The sequence below is a fragment of the Falco naumanni genome, chromosome 5, assembly GCF_017639655.2.
Source record: "Falco naumanni isolate bFalNau1 chromosome 5, bFalNau1.pat, whole genome shotgun sequence".
NCBI lineage: Eukaryota > Metazoa > Chordata > Aves > Falconiformes > Falconidae > Falco > Falco naumanni.
In genome coordinates, this window is record NC_054058.1 from 46,968,076 (window position 1) to 46,988,605 (window position 20,530).

Below are 20,530 nucleotides of genomic sequence, written 5' to 3' on the forward strand. Positions count from 1 at the left end.
TTTTTATTTATATTTAACATTTTCTTTTTAAAAACTCAAAATCTATCCTTTTTACTAATATTCCTGCATTATTTTCTATATGCTGCAATTTAGATGACATAATATGTTACAACAGTTACATATTTACACATTATTATGTTTACCTTCTGACTGACAAAGCAGGATTTACTTCTGCTCTGACTGTTTAGAATCTTCTATATGCTTCAGCATATTTAACTTAGCGCCACAATGTGCAGCTTGCCTCAGTGGTTTTCTCTTGGTTTAGTTTTGGGTTCTCTAAGATCCACAAACTAGCTTTGCAGATTTCTTTAAATCCCACTAACACAACCTACTACATTTCTTACAGAGACCACAGATACAGAGTTTGGATAAACCCTTGGAATTTCTGAGAGCTGTAGTTAACTATACAGAGGAATGATAAAGATAGCAGAAAACTTCATATATATTGAAGAGGTATGCTATTGATACCAAACAAATAAATCACAATTTCTAGACCATGCTGCTTTGACCTATTTGTTTGACAGAGCCAGATCCGTATATTCAGACAAGAAGGAATATTCCAACACAGTGGGCCAGAAACAAAGTAGCTGATCCCATCCAGCCACTAATACCAAAAAGAGGGATCAGAATTGAGTGAAAGTATGCTTTTCTTGCCATGAAAACATGGGAGAAAAACATGGCTTTAAGACTTGAAGTTAAGAAACGTTGAATAGTTTTAACTACAACAAAGAATTACAATTAAATTACAGTGGAATACAGGTATTTAGCCAAAAACAAAGGCAAGATTCACAGAATTCCTGTCATTCTTACTGCCAGAACTCCTAACCACTAACAACTTCCTATTGCAAATGTTATTATTCTATTAGAATAGAAGTCACAAACTCATTCCACACTGTGTTTATCAGGCCAATATCTACTATTGGGCAAAGAATTTATAAAATGTCATCTTTGTTTGCAATTGTTTCACAAGGCATTCAACACTTTGGTTAAATTTAACAATGGCAAATCCTTGCTGAAGTTATTACAGGCTGGATGAGAAAAACTCTGAAAGACAAAACTGATCAGAAAAAAAAGGATTTTTTGCAAATTTTACTTACACAATATTAATAGAAAGTTTTGATATTTTTTCATCATAATGTGAGAGAGAAATAGATGTAAAAATAATGGATATGCTCTTAGAGAAGAATTTCATTTCAATCCCAGAACTACTGGTAAGAAACTGGTTTTAATTGTGCCATATTATTTATGTACCTTCCAGCAGGAAGGGAATGATATCTAAAAGAAAAATGACATGAATTGAACAGCTGGAGCTAGAGCAGAAAGAATATTTTTACTAACAGCTGTTTTTAATGTCCTCTTCCAGAACAGATACTACTGCATATAATGACATTGTATTATAGAAAGAAAAATACACCCTGCCCTTGAGTAAAAAATATGAAATGGTTCTTCTGAAGACTTTTCTTGCTTTCTGAAAACAATAAAGCAACTGTGAAAATATTCTTTCATATGAGTTCTTCCCAATCTGCAATATTTGAAGGTGTATCAGAAAACAAAGAAAAGAGAAGGTGCAGTCGAAAATTATTCTATTAGCGCTGCTAGTAAAGATATGATGCATCTCTATGTTTGTGGATTGGCAACACAAACCCATTCCCATCCTATTGTGATATATAGCAAAATCCTATATCTCTTGCTAAGTTCAAATTTTCTTTTGAGGTGGCACAAAAATGAAAAAGGTATAAAAAGGACAAAAATGAAATGTCTGTAAAGAAACAGAAGGAAAAATTTTGGCAGCAAGCTACATACTGCCATCAGGACTAGCAGATGCAGAAAAGGAGACAGAAGCTGAGAAAATGGAAGCAAATTACTGGGTTTTATTTAACTTAAAATAGAACGAGAGAAAATCTTTGGTTTTTTTTACAGAATGCAACACTGATTACCTTCTCTAGAATTCAATGTTTTTCTATTTTTTAATCATCTCTGACACTGAACAAAACAAATAAATCTGTTCATTATGTACAAAAATGGTTTATTTTAGTAATTGCTTAAATATTTTCACAAATATTTTGATTTAAAAAAAATTTAGGAAGCTACGCCAAGATTTCTGCTTTCCAAATGTACTAAAGTTAGTAGAAAAGTTTATTAAAAAAACCCTCATAAAACATCTAGTTTCACAAAAAGTGAGCTCCCAGTAGAACACACTTAAAGGTACCGTAATATTAAATACAGTAGCATTTTTTTCACAAAACTAACACATTTACTTTGTTACTTACTGGACAGTAAAGGCAGTAGAAATAGGGTATGATTTATTTTTTTTTCCTAAAAGACAGAATCTTTTCAGATCTGATTCAGGTCAATGTTGAAGTAAAATTATTAGCATGCATATTCAGTTAATTGTATTTCATAAACTAAAATCATAGTCCAATTTTGATGCAGTCAGACACAAAAATAAGTTATCCTAAAATCTGTCAGTCAGAAGGACCAGCAAAACTTTTTCAGTTTGCTTGGTGGTGAGTAGATGGGGAGGAATTATTGCTATACTAGGTCTACTAGAACTATATAAAAGAGAGCAAGGTCATTAATTGCATTCATATCAAACCAAGTGCCTCTTCACTACAGTATTTGAAAAAGCACAATAACTGTGTGGCAATAGATGATCCCTACAGAGAAGAAATGACGGACAGCAGGGTGGGGAAGCAGGCAGAGCTATGATCCAGAGACCTCAGTATCTGTCTGTTAGCAGAACCATCAAACCAATGTATGAATGCAGTGTATAGCTGGTAGTGAATCTTTCGACAAATTATTTTCACCATATAAAAAGTGATTAATTCAAACTGATTTTCTTGGCAAAATGTTCAATTTTCCAGATATTTTAATCAGAAATAATTCTCAAAGCAGGATGGAAGCCCTGGTATGTGTTTGCAAGGAAGAAAGACTAATAGCAAAAAAGAGACAAAGACTGCAGAGCAGATATCCCACAAAGTTGGTATTTTGATCATTCAGTTCCTGGGTTCTGCTGGAGCTCAACTCTATTCTGACAGAGCGCGACAGGGACTGAGTTCTTATTTCTTGGTCTGACATGGAGCTGGGACGCAGACAGGATGTGAAACATGGGCCCAGCACTGAACAGAATTCTTACGTCCTGTGATACAGGTTAGCCATGCATATTACAGCCTGGTACTTAAGGGTTCTCAGCTTGATCCTCTACATCCCAGATAAGTGCCCTGATATGGGACATAGAAATAGAGAGGATTGCTCAATTCATCAAATCAAATACCTAAATTGAAGGCAATCACATAATCATTAACTGTGCTACAAGGCACCTGTAGACAACATATCTATTCACCATCTACAGCAAGTCACAAAACACTCCCTAATAAATTGTATTAAACTTGCAACCTTTAATACAAAGTATCAAAAAAGCCTGAAACATTACACAAGGAACAGGAGAGATCAGGGGCATTGTTAATGTCATAATTTCTGTGACAGCTGAGAATGTCTTGATGATCCTAAGATATGTATCTCACAGTGTCTAATGATTAATCATTCAGAGTTGAGCAGCTTTATCATCTCAAATTGAGAGACCAAACAGTGGAGAAATTAATCTTTCACATAAGACAGATGAGTTCTTTGTGTGATTCAAGACATAGATATATCGCATTTCCAGTGTATCTGTAAACTAGTTTGGCTTTTTTTATAGTACTTCAACTTTATTGCATTACAGACATTAAGTCAAGTGAAGCACTAACTCCTGAGCGCTGGATCTCTAGAGTTTTAGGACTCCGTTTCATCTTAATGCAAAATAGGACAATATGTAAAGTCTTGAGTACAACAGAATAAAAAGTATGAAGTCAACTGGTCCTTCTAACTTCTAATTTGGAGTAAGATTCAGCTTGAAAAGCTTTGTAGAAAATTAAATGTAAGGTTTGTAGAAAATTTACAAGTGCACCGGGAGACATATAATGTTAGCTAAATGCCTATTGAACATCTCCATGCAGTGCTATACCCATTACACAAGGTTATATTAGAATATACCAGATGCATGCAAAATGTAAACAAATTAATGGTAAGATTAAGCTATACTATTAGCACTAATATTAGCAATCTTTTGGGTTTTATAGCAATATTATTCCTCATATATCTATTAAATTACTGCCACTTATAAAAGGTACTATCACTTCCATCTGCTCAATTATAAAACAATCTCAGCAGCATTTTGAAGAGCAGCATTACTTACTAGAATGGAGTATGTTGTATATGGTCTATTTCACCCCTGACTCAAAAGTACTTCCAAAGGATGCTGCAACTAATAGTCATTTAAAAAAGAAAACCTTAAATCCTGCTAAATAAAGTTTTCAAACAGGTTTTAAAATGCAAAATAACTCAAAATAATTACATTCCTTTGAATTATTGTCTTGATTTGAAAAGTGGGTTTTGTTTGACAGCATGTAGTCACGTATATAATGAGATCATTCTAGATGATAATCACACCGGGATGGATGAAACCGAGTGTAGGTCAGAATACATACAATTTGATGAGCACTGATTTGCAAAACTTGCCCAAAACTCCCCTGAAAGCTAATTTTTTTCAACTGTACTTTATGAGCAATAATAAGAAGTAATGAATCATCAGAACTGTTTAACATATGTCAAGCAGCAGCCTGGTTTTTCTCACTTTGCAAAAAAAATGTAAGCTAGTCCTTTGGAAAATGGAAATACTTTAACAACAAAAACATATTTACTGGAATATACTGGATGGGTGGAGACCTGCATGTATTTTGGTAACAAACTGGTCACATGGTATCAGTCATTCCCATGTGCTTTAACTTCAGAAATGACAGAGTGTTTTTAAGAATAGCATTTCATTGTTAAGGATGTTATCAGAGATGTTATCCAGACGAGCATATGATGGGGAGCAATTATCTTTAATTATATACTAAAAACCTCTTAGAGGGATGATAAGGTTGTAAAGGAAAGTACATTAGAGCTGTGATATGTAAGCATTGACATGGCTTGTGCAACCTCAATTAAGCTTCCTGTGCTTATGCATTCTGAAGAAGTATTTAATTATGATTATAATGCTGTTTCTCCACAAGACCTCTGCTGCATCAAGGACATAAAGAAGTGGGAGAAATGGACAATGGAACAAACGAAATTATGGTACATTATAAATGTGGCAGGAGATATAATATTATAAAAGAACAGAGATGTAAAATATTTTCTTTAAATATCAAACAAACTCATAAGAAAATATGCAAAGGGAATGTTAAATGAGAGTTACTAAAGCTGTAAATTTTTAATCAACAGATCTATTTAATTTTTATCCAAGAGTTTAAAAAGATCTGACAAGAAGTCATCCCAACAAATGGTGCTGTTTCTTGGAATATTAATAAGATTTAAGAAGGCTAAAAGGAAGCTAATGGAGTAACCTTAGTTACAGGCTTTCAGCCTGACAACAGGAATAATGGAACAGCTGATATGGATCACCATCAAGAATAAACAAAAGGGGCATGCATATTAGCACTGCTTCAGAGAAACTGGATCTTACTAGTGAACCTGTTTTTTTAAGTGAAATTATAAGTTTAATACAAGTAAATAGAGTTAGTTTGATATTCACTTTTATAATACATTTGGGTTACTATTACATTTGTGTTAATAAATTTATCAAAGTGGTCCATGTTTGCAACTGAGGCAATTTTAAAAAGTTAATAATGAATGATTCTGTATGTATGTGCATGAGAAGTATCCGCTGTATACATCACTCATTTCCTCTTTCCAAACTACATAAACAAAACCAAAAGGTAACAGTTTTACCCATCTCCCATCTGTCCCACAAATACCATTGGGGTGGGAGGAGGGTCAAAAAGCCTGAATTAACCTCGTTACTTTTAATACTCTCTTCTTTGGATTCTGAAAGCTGCCAGTTAAATGAGCAACAATCAGTGAAGAAAGTATACTAGAAACAATGATCACCAAATGCTTTCACTCACTGCTTCCCAGTTTGTGATACTGAAGTTATATTTTTGCTTTGCTGCATAAATTCTGCTTTTTCCAAAAGGCAAGTGAAATGAAACAAAAAAGCAGAACTTTTTTTTTTTTTATTCCCAAAACAGCAAAGAATCAATTTTTAACGTAGTGTTTACCAGTTAGTCTGCCACTCAAGTAATGGCAAAATTGGAGGGTTCCAATTTTCTAGTTATTGTTTAATATAAGAATTTTATAACAACAGAGGTTTGTCTAAACACAAAATTGTTCTGTTTAAAATACAGAATAACTCTGGGACCAGCTGTGTAAGGGGAATCTGTGGCTTTATCTTGCTGCCCAGGACTGCTTAGAGTGAAAGCAGACAGTGGATGAACTATTATTGAAATCTTTTATCATTCATCTTCTCTCATTTTTTTATTTATTACTTTTATAATTCAAGTCATAGCCAAATGAAAATAGCACTTGTTTTGCACCACAGGAGTTAAATTTTATTTTTCATCCCCCTTTGTAACTTCTATCAAGACATCCAATTCCTACATTGTACAAGAAATTGAAACAATAAAGCATGGATGTGTTTTCTTCTTTAAATGTTAAATAGGGGATATATGCACTGTTGGTGTACCTCTACCAACAGCAGCCTACAGCCATATCAGGAAAGAATATGGAACAGGACCTGTATACATAAAGTATATATAGATCACCTGTATCTGTTTCTCTGGTGATATCGGAAACCCGACTCACCTGAACTATCTAGGAACAAACTTCACTGTAGAAAGAATTTTCAGGCTGTCTGTCTCACCTCCTGAAACCTACCCAAAGATAATTAAAATGGGTCATAGTTTTCACATGCTGTCAGAAGGGGATTTTAGGGGGAGGTAGCGAACTGGGCAGAAATCAGAGATGCACACCACCCTGACCTATCTACAGCCACTTCCAACTACAACAGTGTAATAATACCTTAAGAGGTATCCTCTCCTGATTTCAGACGAAATCAGAAGAAAAGGCAAATATTCTCATGGTAGTATCTCATTTTTCATCTTATACTACAAGACATACAATTTTCCTGATGTCATATCAATAATTAATTGACTAATTCCTAATTTTAACAATGACCCTTCTTTTGGAAGAAGATATGCACAGTAAAAACTAATACAACTGAAGTCAATGACAAAACATGCCCTAACATCAGTGAGGTTAGGAATACATGCCAGCCTGAGACTCAGATCACTTGAAGGCCTGCTGATCAAAATCAGCAGGTTGATAACACCTGCCAACAAAACATTAATCAACAAGGACCAGAAACACAGCTAAACTGTACTCCTCTAAGAGATATAGTACTAAAAAAGCTAATATAAAGCATCCTAATTGTACTCCAAGAACTACAGAAATACAGAACATGAGTGTGAAAGCATTATTATGATGAAACAGAACTCCCAAGCTGCCCATATTTTGGGGATTTGTACATAGAGAAAATAAAATGTACTGTAAAAAGCCAGAAAATACTTAAAAATAGAAAATAAACTATAAATTTTAAATTTCTAGTATAGGAACAACTATATCAGCAAAAAATCTCCAGGCATAATTTTCAGAGTTTTTTCTTTTACATTTTTGAAGGGTGCTTAAAACTATTACTAGTTGTACTAGAAGAAAAAACAATAAAATGCATGAAGAGCTATTATACATTTTTTTTTCAACTAGCACTCCCTTAATCTTTATTAAAATGCCACGTGAAATTAAAAAATCCGAACTGCGAACATATGCTAGTGCATTAGACAAAATTGCTCCTGATAAGCCGTGTGCACTCTATACTGTGGCAGTAGGAATGACAAATAAGAAATGTGTCATCAGTGAAACAGGAGAAGGTTAGGTTGGTTTCCAATACACTGTATTCTGGCAAAGATTTGTGTCTTGAAGCTCTGAATGTGATCCTTACATCTTTATAAATTAACCTGTTAAAATAAGTAAATTGAGAAATTCTGTACCATAGCCAATTTTTCTCCATATAGCCCAAACACAGGTTAAAGGAAGACAAGAAGAGCAGAGAAAAAGTATGTATAGGTCTTATAACTAAGGCTGGGCGTCTTATTTCACTGTAAGTTACTGACTGAAAAATACAGCTAAAATTGTTTGATATTTTTCAATTTTCACTTTAAAGTTCATTTTACTAAAACCCACGTAAATAAACAGGAAAACAAACCAAAAAAATATTTCCAGATAGACTAAACATAACATTTAATCGAAAAAATATATCTGTTTTTCAGTTCAACCACTTCAGGTCGTCTTACAATCCTTGTAACTTCACTCTCCTCTTCTTACACAGAAAAAGCTAAGTATATTAGGGCACAGTATGTAGAGAATATCATCCAGATTTCTATAAAGTCCAACACCTAAACGGATGCATACCTATACAAATAAGACAAAATAACTTGAACATACTGTGATAAAGAGTACACACCCTTGGAAGACCTCTATGCAACACTTTACCACCCTTTGAAGTCCTCTAGCCACCACGACAAGGCTATGTACTATGTAGATATGCATAAGGGCACTAAGAGATTTTCAGAATCATTCCAAGACTGCCCAGAATTGCTTCTTGAAGAGTTGCTGGAGAGCCCTGACTTAGCCAAAGGCAGTACGTTAGAGTTTCTCTGTCTTGACTTCAGTTGGCCATGAATACACTGAGGTTGGAAATTAAGAGGCTTGTTAATCACCAGCACAGAAATCAGTGGAGAAATGGACTTCTGAGTAACAGGCACAAAACCTCAGCCATTTTTAAGATGTATCTTGAGAAGTTTATTAAAGGAACTAGAAAGGCTAGAACCTAACTTTTCTACCTTTAACGAGAGTACCCTCATCATGTCAGGGCACTGTGAGACTCTTACTCATTCTCACGGCCTATGAATCTTTTCCTGTGCTAAAGGGGTATTAGACTGTACAAAACACCCTGACAACTGCGAAACTTTACTTAATAGAGAGCACTTCTCCAAGGCCAAAAACCACTTAGAAGAGAAACCACTTGTTGCCTAAGAAAGACTTCAGCTATTAGGTTGTTATGGAAACACAAGCCACTTTTGTTAGTTATCTACTTCACCAAAGTGATGCATAGCTCACATTACAATACACACCCTTGCTTTGTGTTCCTTACTGACAAGCTCCGAGTGGCTCTTCATTTGTCACTCAACGTATAGATTAATTATACTCTTTGGAGGTACTGTCTCCTTGAGTAACAGATAGAAGAATAAGAGACACAGATTGTCATTCATACATCATGCCTTGACCTGAGGCACTAACAAGCTTATAATGACCCTGACCAGCCTTCTGAGGTTTCCAATCACATCCCTCTTCCTGAAGACACCATTTCAGCTCAGCCTAGGGCCTGTGGCTCCTGCCTGAGACATACTGACGGAGTGCCTGTCCTGGGCTTATGCCTGTGCATCCAGACCCCAACTCATGGGCTGACTTCTCAGCTTGACCCTGGACCTGGTCTTGCCATCATGAGACTTCCTGGCCATCACCAGACCTGATCCTGACCTGCATACTGACTTTCTAGCTTGACTTTAGATCTGTCTCATGAGTGCAAAATTGCTTGAACGTCAAGGCTCCTAGCTGAACCTTGCCATGGTCTCTAGCTCTGCCCTGCTCATTGGGTGGTGAGATAGGGCCCTGACTAGTGAGGCCCCTGCCCTGTCAGCCATGGTAGCCCCCTTTGCTCCTGCCTCCCAATCCCTGATACATCAGGCCTGAGACTCAGTACTTAGGAAATTCAGCACTCATGGCAGGTAGGTAGTAAAGATTTTAAATATGAAACACAATACCAAAAGCTTTCATGGACAATCAACTGCTTCAGAAACACTGGTGTCAAATTAGGCTAAACTTCATAGACTCTAGCTATTTTCAGACAGTTCTAGACCAGCTGTTACATATTGCAGTTACTCTGATAAGAGACTCCCTACTTGATAATGTTTTTCTCTCTGCACAGCTATGACCTTTCTTGATCACTGAAAGTATTTAAACCTGAGGAGTTAGACTGTAGGTCATGTGTTTAAGTGCACTGTATCCTGCTATCTCCAGCTTAAAAAGTGCGCTTAAATGAATAGCAGTCCTTCTGCTTGAAGCAATTTGGGTGAGTGGACTTCAGAAACGTTAGTGCATGATCCTTCAGATCAACTATAGTTTCAAAATGATGAAGTATGGGTGACTAAGACTAGCCTCTTGAATTTCCATTCATCCAGGCAATTTTGTTTATCTAGCAGTGTGATGGTTCCTTCTTGTGGTCACTTTGCAATGGTTTGCTTATAGCTAGAAAATAACTGCACAAAAGCAAAGGCAGAAATTCATTAAAGAAAAGATGCATTTGCTATCTTTGTTTCAATCAGGATAACCGAAATGTCGAAATATCCAGAATACGTACTGTGAAGATTTATTACTGAAGCTGATCAGAAACTGATGACCTGATAAATAGCGTTTTATTTACCAACCCAAGTATTTAATGATTTTGGAAACTACGTAAAGAGTCATATTTTAATTTTGATTAAAATGTTACCATAGCTAGGCTATTTTTCAATTCAGGTTTCCAAAGGACTTTCTCCTAGATATCTGTATGAGATTGCTAACATAGTGTTATACAGTAGACACAAGAATGCAAGAAGTGAGCTGACACACTGGCTGCAAATTTTCAGGCTCATTTTCACTGTAATGCCAGGCTGAGAAAGCAAAAAATCCCTAATGCTACAGTAGATAGGCCAGCTTGGGGACAGTTTTATATGTTGTAATAATTCAGTGACCAGCATTTTTTGTTACTTTCCCTGCTGTGATTATGAGGCTGTAAAAAAAAAAAAAAAAAGGTATAATTAATTACAGATTTATTATCTTGCATGATCCTCCTTACAAGTTACTGGCATTTAAGTGCAAATTAAGTAATGTTTCTAAATAAAAAAACCATCATGACTGAAAACAGCAAGTTTTCTCCAGTGTACATTTAGCTGGGTAGATGACCAGTATAGCTGCTGAGGTATCTCTTCCTTTATGTTTCAACTCCTCGCCTTGCGCTTGCCTGCTACAAGCCAGTGGCAACACATTACATATCTAAGGCCATCTTTATCCCCTTGACATAAGCCATATCTTAGATGTAACTGGGTAGAGTAGTTGTACCAAAGCGATCTTTAAAACTGCTGACTCGGGAATTGCTGACTGTGGTGGCTGAGAGCTCACCATAAGTGAGGTCACTAAGTATCTACCTCACTTCTCAGCTGGATTTTACAGCCCACACTGCACATAACTGGAAAAAAAATAGGTCCCTGAACTAGCACTCCCTTAATCAAGGATGATTTTTGTACAGTTTACAGACAGCAATGTCTCTTCCTGTTATTGAGATACTGTGTTAAAACCTTCATTCTTCAGCATGGACAGATCAACTTTCCCAAAGGAGGATTTTTTTTCCCACCAAGTTATTCACAAAGAAAAAAAAGTTTGAAAAGTCCTCTCTAATTCATAATGATACTCAATAAGACCTAACGTTACTTTAAGTAGTACTGGCCATCATTCATTATTATTAAAGATTTACCATGTAGACTGCCACCTGGTCTCACTCCTAGGGAGTTTCTGTAGTAGAAACTATAGAGGCAGACCAAAAGAGATTTGATCTCTCTGTTGGGTATGGACACACATGTAACTCCAATGAAGAAAATGCCTTCTGTAATTTAGCTCAGATTTCATTCAATATTTCTACTAAATAAAGTGTATGACATTGTCATGGTTTAACCTGGCAGGTAGCTAAACACCATGTAGCCACTCGCTCACACCCGTGTCTCACCCCAGCAGGACAGGGGAGAGAATTAGGAAAAAAAGAAAAAAAAGTAAAATTCATGGGTTGAGATAAACACATTTTAATATGACAGAAAATAAAAGGAAAATAATTATACTAGTATTATTAATGATGACAAAAGGATTAGAATATATATAAAACAACTGATAGACAATGCAATTGCTCACCACCCACCAACCGATGCCCAGCCAGTCCCTGAGTTGCCATTGGCCCCTCCCAGTCAACTACCCCCAGTTTATGTACTGAGTATGACATTCTATGGTATGGAATATCCTTTTGGCCAGTTTAGGTCAGCTGTCCTGGCTGTGTCTCCTCCTAGCTTCTTGTGCTCCCAGACTACTCCATGGTGGTGGTGTATGAGGAGCTGAAAAGTCCTTGGCTTAGTGTAAACACTGCTTAGCAACAACTAAAACATCAGTGCATTATCAACATTATTCTCATCCTAAGTCCAAAATACAGTATTATGCCAACTACTAGGAAGAAAGTTAACTCTATCCCAGCTGAAACCAGGACAAGGGTTTGTACCATGGAGTATGGTACAAAATGTCCAAGCTACCAAAGTTAAGTCTGTAAGGGTCTTCAACAGCACAGGCCCAAATACAGCATGGTGCTGCACCTAAACTTCTGCTACTAGTATTGCAGACACCAGATAGTTATACAAAACCACACTAATTTAATGGAGATACTTGACAACACCTACTTTACCATTAGAATTATCCAGTGCCTTGAGCTTTAGCCTTTTATTAGAAATTTACACCTTTTTTGACATGATTTGTTGCTATAGTTCACAAAATATTACAACCTTAAGATCAAAAGGACAATACTAATGTATGCTTTATGAACTAGTAACATTTTATGGTTATTTTCCAAGGTTAAATATGTCATGCAATTTCTTTTTTTAATTGAAGGGTAGTCTAAATGTTAACATAACTAGGAAAAACATCTAGTTTCAGGAAGGAGGATACTGTTCTGGAATAGCCCAACAGAAAGGATAGTAAGATTGATTCATGAATCAGTTCATTTATGAAATGAATTTTATGGGATTGATTTATGAGATTTTAAATCCAAATTTATATTTTACTTAACAGAAAATTATGTCTTAGAGTGCAGCACTTCAGAATATTCTTACTATGTCTTAACTGTTAGTTTAAAAGCAGAGATACTGAGACAGAGATAAGATAGTCTGCCAAACTGTCCTACTAATCTATCACAGAAACGAAGAGCAGCTTAACTTGAACTCAGACATACATGCAGTCTTCTTTACTCTTAGATCAGTACTAATTAGAAGCAATTGTTTCAACTACCAGCATAAACCTATAATGTAACACTTTTTCCTATATCAACCTAATTTTTTGCAAGCACACATAAAAACTTACACAAGAGAGGATTTCAGAAGTGGAAGTAACAAACTTAATGACTTTTTTTCCCCCTTCTGTTCATTTTTTCTCCCTTACATGTAACAATCTTTTACCATTTGGTGCATGGAGTTCTCACGCTCTGCTATTCCTTACTAGTTAAGGATAAGATTCAGGAAATTAAAAATAGTATGGAGAAGTAGAGAGCAGTTTGGTTTTTTTCCCAGTAGATCAGAGAACAATGACTGGCAAGGTGACTATTCCCAACCTGTTAGGAGTTTACTGGCAGAGCAGATAATAGTTACAACACGCAGTCCTACAGCTTGAAAGGCTAGCCAGAATGACCTTTCCTCTCAATACAGGAAAGGAGAATTTTCAATCACTGAGTGCAGTCAGTCACACTTCTACTGCCAAGAGGTAGTAATGCCCCAGACAGAGGGGAGAGTTGATCAGAATATCCTACCACCTAGGGAAAGGAGAGCGACAGATGCAATTTTATGTTCAAAGTGCTGCCTCATGCTCTGAAATGAACTCTACACATGACATAGTATAGCAATTCAGAAAAGTATTCCCAAAGTCAGCATGTCTTAGTGATACAAAAACAGGGAAATTCAGGAAAAAAAGGTATGCAAATTAGATATTTGTTTAAACAAATGATCTCTGTAATCATACATAACTTATTCAGGCAATAAATCTGTATGAAGTGAAGTGGCAGGCTGACATTCACATACAATTATGCATAGTGTTATGTACCTTATAACTGTGAGTGACATTGCTGTTTCATTTGGGGCCTCTGTAGTATAAAATAACAGCCAACATGGTTACAAATATGGCTTACAAACCAGGCCAGTTAGGTAATTACTACATTTATAGCTCAAAATAAAATCACATTTTGGAATCTGCTTATCTATACAGCCAAATGTTCTTCCCAATAAAATACCACGGAAAAGATCATAGTGGTATATGGAAAACCAAGACAGAAGGAATTACAGTACATTTGTACTGTCAACTCATTGACCTTGTTAGATATTACAAAGATTATGGGTGCCCCCATGAATGTTCTACAGCTTCCTTGGTTATTCTCTGTGTCTCTGATACACACCATATTTAACCATACACAAAACATCTTTTTAGATTAAGACCTAAAAATATCCTCTAGGATCTGTTGTTCATACTGGTCTTACTACATCTAAGAAAAAAGCCTATGTTCAGCAGGCAGCACACTTCCAAAGCCTGGTATTTTAACTAGTGAAAAGTCTATCTCCTTTTTTTTTTTTTTTTTTTTTAAATAGTAATTACAATGGAAAGTTTTGTAGTTGAGCCACATTACCATCGAGGCAGATAATGAACTCCCTTGGCCAATTTATGGGGTAGGGGTATGGCAGTCTTCCCATTGCACTAAGTAAGTTTATGGTGATTAATCAAGTAGAAGTCTAAAAAACAAGGATAATTTTGCATTTTCTTCCTTTACTGAACAACCTGTAATATTGTCCTGCACAGTCTGCTAATTTTTTTAGATTACCAGAACCAAAAAAATCAACAAAGTAAATTTTCAGTTACAAGAGTAGAAGCATTAAAGTTTGAGTCAGAGTCTGGTTAACTCTGTGCAACTATGCTATAAAGATGCTATTGTATTTTGTTCTACCTCTTAGATCACTGTTCATAATGCAGGTTCCCTCTTCAGCCCAAATTTCATGGGGAGGTAGGAATTATGACCCACTCTACCTCACCTTGCAGACTCCAAATCTGTATCATAACATCTGGCCCTTATATACAATGCTTGATATAGTTCTGGCACTCTTCCAATACTAGTTCAGTTGTGTAATCAAGAAGGTGCTTACCCTTACACAGACTAGATAGGTAACATGATGTTAGTCAGCAATCATCTATCATTCTTGTATATTTCCTAAATCATGATTCATAACCAAGATAGCACAGGTCAAAAAGTCAATTGCCCGTTTCAGATAGGTCTTGCTGCTGCGACTGTCATTTGTCAAAGCAGACTCTCAGTCCAATTACTTATAGTGGAATGATTATATTCTGAAATTCCTGTACCAGGTGGTAACTAATGAAGAATTCAAACAAAGATAATGGACGAGAACATATAGTTTTGGAGGATATAAACAGAATGCTTACAAATATCATTCATCTAACTCAGCATAATTCTTTTGTTTTTTTAACTATTGTAACTCATTGCTCTTCAAACCTGTATAATACAAAAAGCTGTCTACCAAACTGTCATTTAATATTTCTATCAGTTCTCATTTACTGTTTCATTGTCAAAAACAGAGCAGATCTTCCTTTACACAGAAATAAAATACAGAGTACTTTAAATTTTGAATTAGTTGCATAATGTTGCTAAGCACTTCATTAAGGAACAGAAACAGGTTGATAAATAGATTACTGTGAAAGGCTGGGTTTAAAGAAGTTCTATTTCTAGTTTAGCTTTTTGCAATCTTACATTTATCTGGAAAAATATTTAAACCTCTGCTTTGTTTTCCCTTTTACAGCATTTTGCTATTAATCTTTAATCTGATATTAAGCTCTTAGGGTAGCTAACAGAAGACTACAATCATGCTGTGATAAAAGAGTACTGTATTCTTAAAAAATATAAACCTATACCTTCTATATATAATTCTGTATCTTCTATGACACTGCACTTACACCAAAGACTGTGTAAAGGATTATTTAGTCATTTACCTGGTCTGGAGGAAGGAACTCTTGCTATCTCTAGGGAACAAGGTTTTTTGGTCACTGCTATGTCTATCGAATCACAAAAACTGCTGTCATTTTCTGAAGGAACTGCATCCAGAGGTACAGAAGGTATTGCTTCCAATGCATGACCTCTCTTCTTTGTATAAGATTCCTGAAATGCAAACGTTTAAATTGGTAAGAGAGATATTTCTCAGATGACACAGGAAAAGAACTAAGTTCAACAACTCTGTCTAGCAAGGTTTAAAATTCAGCAAATTAAAACCCACATTCCACTGAAACCAAATTGTAACAGACTGGAAGAATTACTTGCATGCTAGAAGATTACATTTCTTGTTTCTTTACATTTTTGTGTAATATAGTTCTTGTTTAGTTACAGAAATGTCTTTATCCATCAAACTTGGTATTTAGCAAAAGCTCCAACATAGCTGCTCTTGCCATATCTGCTTTGCTAGGTTCTAATTCAGGGGATGTCTCTTCAAATTTGTTAATTATACCTCATGAAAATGACAATTACATTAACTTCATATATATTATATATAAGAAAGCTAAAGATATGTGATCTCAGTTTTGATGGCAGAATCCCAGGTTGTGAATGAAGATGAATTACTGCTCTGTATTTGACAGAAGAGCAATAATGGTGCAAGGTCTCTTAACAGTGACACATGTAGAGAATTCCCATCATTAGTGAATGTTGAGGGAGGAAGGGAGGGGAAAAAAGGACATTAAACTGTCTAATCAAGCAGATTGTCTCTGATTTAGAACACGAATGAGAAGATAACATACAGTTTCACCAGAGTTTCTTGATTTGTGATTTTTTTTTTTTAATCCCAGAAGAAACCAATTGCACAGGCAAAGACATTATTCTCGCATCTTTCTTACAATGGACATATGGATGCCTGGGAAAGTCAAGCACTGCAAGTAAATAAAATATAAAAAATGCAAAGGGCCAGAAAGAACCCTGACAGATATTATCATAGCGCTACTCAGAAGATGATCGAAAATTATGATGACTAAAACAGGATGTGGAATAACAATTTCTTGAAAAAGAACAACTCACATTATCTAAGGTAAACTATGGTGTAGATAACTGTCCCTTTTTTAGGTAAATTATACTGTTTGCGGATCATTACACTACTGAAATCCTTGCCGGTTTTTCTGCTCATTGTGTTGTGACCTGTTTTTTATGAGAGTTCATAAACTGGTAATAATTCAAGGCCTCTCGAAGGACAGGGTTGAGATAGCAACAACAGGAGCTCCACTTCAAAATTCTATTTGATTACTTCAGTAGAATCAAATTTTAAATCCTAGGTTAAACCACCACTGAACACAGAACTTGCAAATGAATACTGGAAACAGTGAATAGGGAAAAGAAATCATACAAAAAAGAAAAAATAAACAGAATACTAACAAGCAGTTATAATAAAAAATGAGTATGTACTAGCAAACAATACAAGATTAGTTGTATTCCTGTCAGTGTTCAAAGAATACGCCTAAAAGAGGAATGTGATTATGTTTCTACCTCTTCAGCCCTTTCCTGTTTATGTCTAGTCCAAGTATGAGGTCTCTGCATTAGCAATCTTACTGATATATACTAATAGTAACTAGTTACAGCTGGTGGACTCTAAAGACATAACAAGCAATTGGAAAAGTTTGTTAAGTGGGCTTAATGCAGCTTCCAATACAATTTTTTTTAACATTAGCCATCTCATTCCTTAAATGAAGTTAACAGAAAATTATCCTATATTAAAAAAAAAAAAAGTTATTTCTTTTAAATCCTGCAAATAACACTTGCATAAAATGAAACATGGATCTTAGGAACAGTACAACTGAAATCAAGAAATATACCAATACATGGTTTTATTACTAGAATAAATGTGCATAAGGTGAAAACTTAGGTTTAAATTAAAGATGACTTAAAAAACTTTGTAACTTAAAAATAACAGTTCTATTAACTCTGTATTATATTCCTGTCTTTTTATCACAATAAACATAGCAAATATTTCTCTCTAGACCACTATGTAATGTGGAGTCATTGAAGCTGCAGAAATGCAACTGCTAGACAAGAGGAGGATTCCTTCCTGCCTTGAAAAAAGAGGAATTTCTACCTTGTCTATTTTAGCCTGCGGTAAAAAGACAGAGGCAAAAATTTATTTACCAAAGCAATGACTAAAACAGCAGACTTCAATTTAATCCTTGTACATGGAAGTTTCTATAAAAGTAAGTCAGAACGCCAAAACCCTAGTAAATCTGCTAGAGAAGCTGACAAATACTGCAGCTTTAAAACTGTCACCAAACACTGAAGTGAAACACTGCTCAGCTCCTGAATTCAGCTACATTCAAAAACCATAAAAAATTGATATATGAAACGTAAGAATAGACATTGGATCATACTTGGTATCTATGCCACCCAATTTCTGTCTATAAAGACAGCCAACAGTGCTGGCCCAGAGAACAGTGAGATCAGCACAAGACCATGTAGTTATATTCCTACAACCCTTTGTGGCTTCCACACTTCATAATCAAAAGGTGCTGACTTTGTTTTGCATGTCCACCAGTCACACTTCCTAAAATTACCTCCTTAGGTTGCCTTCAGAGCACGTGTCATTTTTTACAGCTAAAACCAAAATGGGATGCATGCAAACTATCTCACCAGGTTTGGCATCCCTAATACTTGTGCTTCAGAAGGCGACAAATTCTTGTTCTTTACTTACCCTCTCCTTGTGATTTCACAGAACTCTTTCACACTTCCATTGTCTGCTCCTTTATCGAATGAGAACTTCTAATCTACTCACCCAGCTGTTCCAGGATTTTGACCTTCCCTGTCATCCCTCACCCTCAGTCTTCAGTGATGTTACAGGGATCAGATTTTCACATGGCATTCAAGATAAGGGCTTACCAGGTATTCATACTGACATAATGATTTTCCCTCTTCTGTATTCTACTCCTTTCCTAATTGCTCTTAACATTCAACCAGATTTTCTGAATGTTATTCAACATTGTGCAATTAACACTGCAAGAATATAAATGTCAGAGAAGAATAAATAAAATTATGGGGTTACTGAGAAAATGGTTGGAATGTAAATTACTGACAAGTAAATTCTTCCTAAATCTCCCCCTAACAAAGCAAACATAATAGTTTGCCAAACAGATAAACTGGAGTAAAAAAATAATTGTTAAAACTTTTAAAAGTCTGGAATTCTATCAACTGATTAAATGAAGATGATAAGCCTCAATTAAAAAGTGCATATGTAGCAAAAAACCCCAAACTGCTCATTGATGGAAAAAAGCAATGTAAAGTCTTCTGTTTTTTCCATTTTGCAGTTGCCGAGCAAATAACTCTAAACTAATGCATGTTATATGTTAGTAGATGACATAAAATTTTCTTCAAGTATCAGGCATCAAGCAATGTGATTCTGGTTTTTTTTTCAAAGATTAAAAGCTCTTCAGCATTCTCAATAATACCAGTTCTGTTGTCTCACCTCACCCACTGCCATGAGCAGTAACTCTACAATAATCCTACATGTCCTCAATATTTTCATCTGCATAATAAAACTGTCTAAAGAAACACTTTAACTATAGTTGAAAAATCTTTAGTCCTAAAATAAAAAAATAATCTGAGTTTATTTTTAAAAATTTGAGATTATTAATCTTCAATTTCTGTAAACTATTCCAAAAAAATGAAGATGACACATGTAACTGACCACAATTATCAAGTCAGAATCAGTTCTTATTTGAAATTACAGCTTCATAAAATTAATGTGCTGGCTGCCAGAATATTAAAATAAGTATTTTTGTGGAAAGGATAAAAGCACATACACAATAGAAGTGACAGAAAAAGAGGAGTGAGAGTGGGTGAGTCACTGGGAAAGCATTAGAGAACAGTTGCCCATACTAATAAAATATAAATTAGATTTTTGCTTTGTAGAAAGAAACAGCAAAGTGAGATTAAAGTTGCTGAGCACATGCCAGGGACACACATAGCCCTTACTCAGAAACCTCCAACCGGGTCTCTCCTGAGCATCTGCTTGATGGTTAAATAACTATCATGTGTAATCTGGAACCTAAACAGGACTAGAAAATAGAAAGGGACAGGGTGGAGGGGGGGTGGGGGAAGGATGTGATTGTTGATCAGTGGGAATGAATTTGCTTCTAAAATATCTATATGGGAATTGCAAATGCTTATATACAAGTGTGAAACAATATTCCATATCTTCAAAAACTACATGATGTTAAGTTAGACCTTTTCCCCATGTTTCTGCCAAGCTTCTAGCTACTCTTGCTTCTGCTTTCTAGATAAGCCTGCATTCCTTATAAGACTCAAGCTGAATGTTGTATGCTCAAGGACTGAGATATAAGCAGTATATATGACTTCATGTTTATATGACCTCAGAATAAAATGACAGAGGCTCAGTAGGCATCTAATCTGAACTGACATTCTGACAAGATAGAATTTGTATTTAACTGAATTTTTTCATACTATCCATCTCCTTTCTGTAGAAATCATGTCAGTTGAAGTTTTATTGCTTTCTTGGAACATGGGACAACAGATCAGAGTCAGACATGACTGCCCGATGACCAACAAATCAAAGAAAAACGCATTCAAAGACGTGCTGTTACATCTCATTCATCACAGCGATAAAGTATGTAGGTATGT

The 20,530-nt window shown here is 35.5% G+C and overlaps 1 protein-coding gene across 7 annotated transcripts in view; it reads right to left on the reverse strand.

Annotated features, from left to right (window-relative positions):
• Window positions 1–20,530, reverse strand: part of ANKS1B (ankyrin repeat and sterile alpha motif domain containing 1B) — a 441,782-nt gene that overhangs the window by 294,939 nt on the left and 126,313 nt on the right. For all 7 annotated transcript variants that reach the window (XM_040595970.1, XM_040595966.1, XM_040595969.1 and 4 more), the window contains exon 10: window positions 15,862–16,027. In XM_040595970.1, the coding sequence (XP_040451904.1) occupies window positions 15,862–16,027 (166 nt within the window). The remainder of the gene's footprint in view (window positions 1–15,861; window positions 16,028–20,530) is intronic.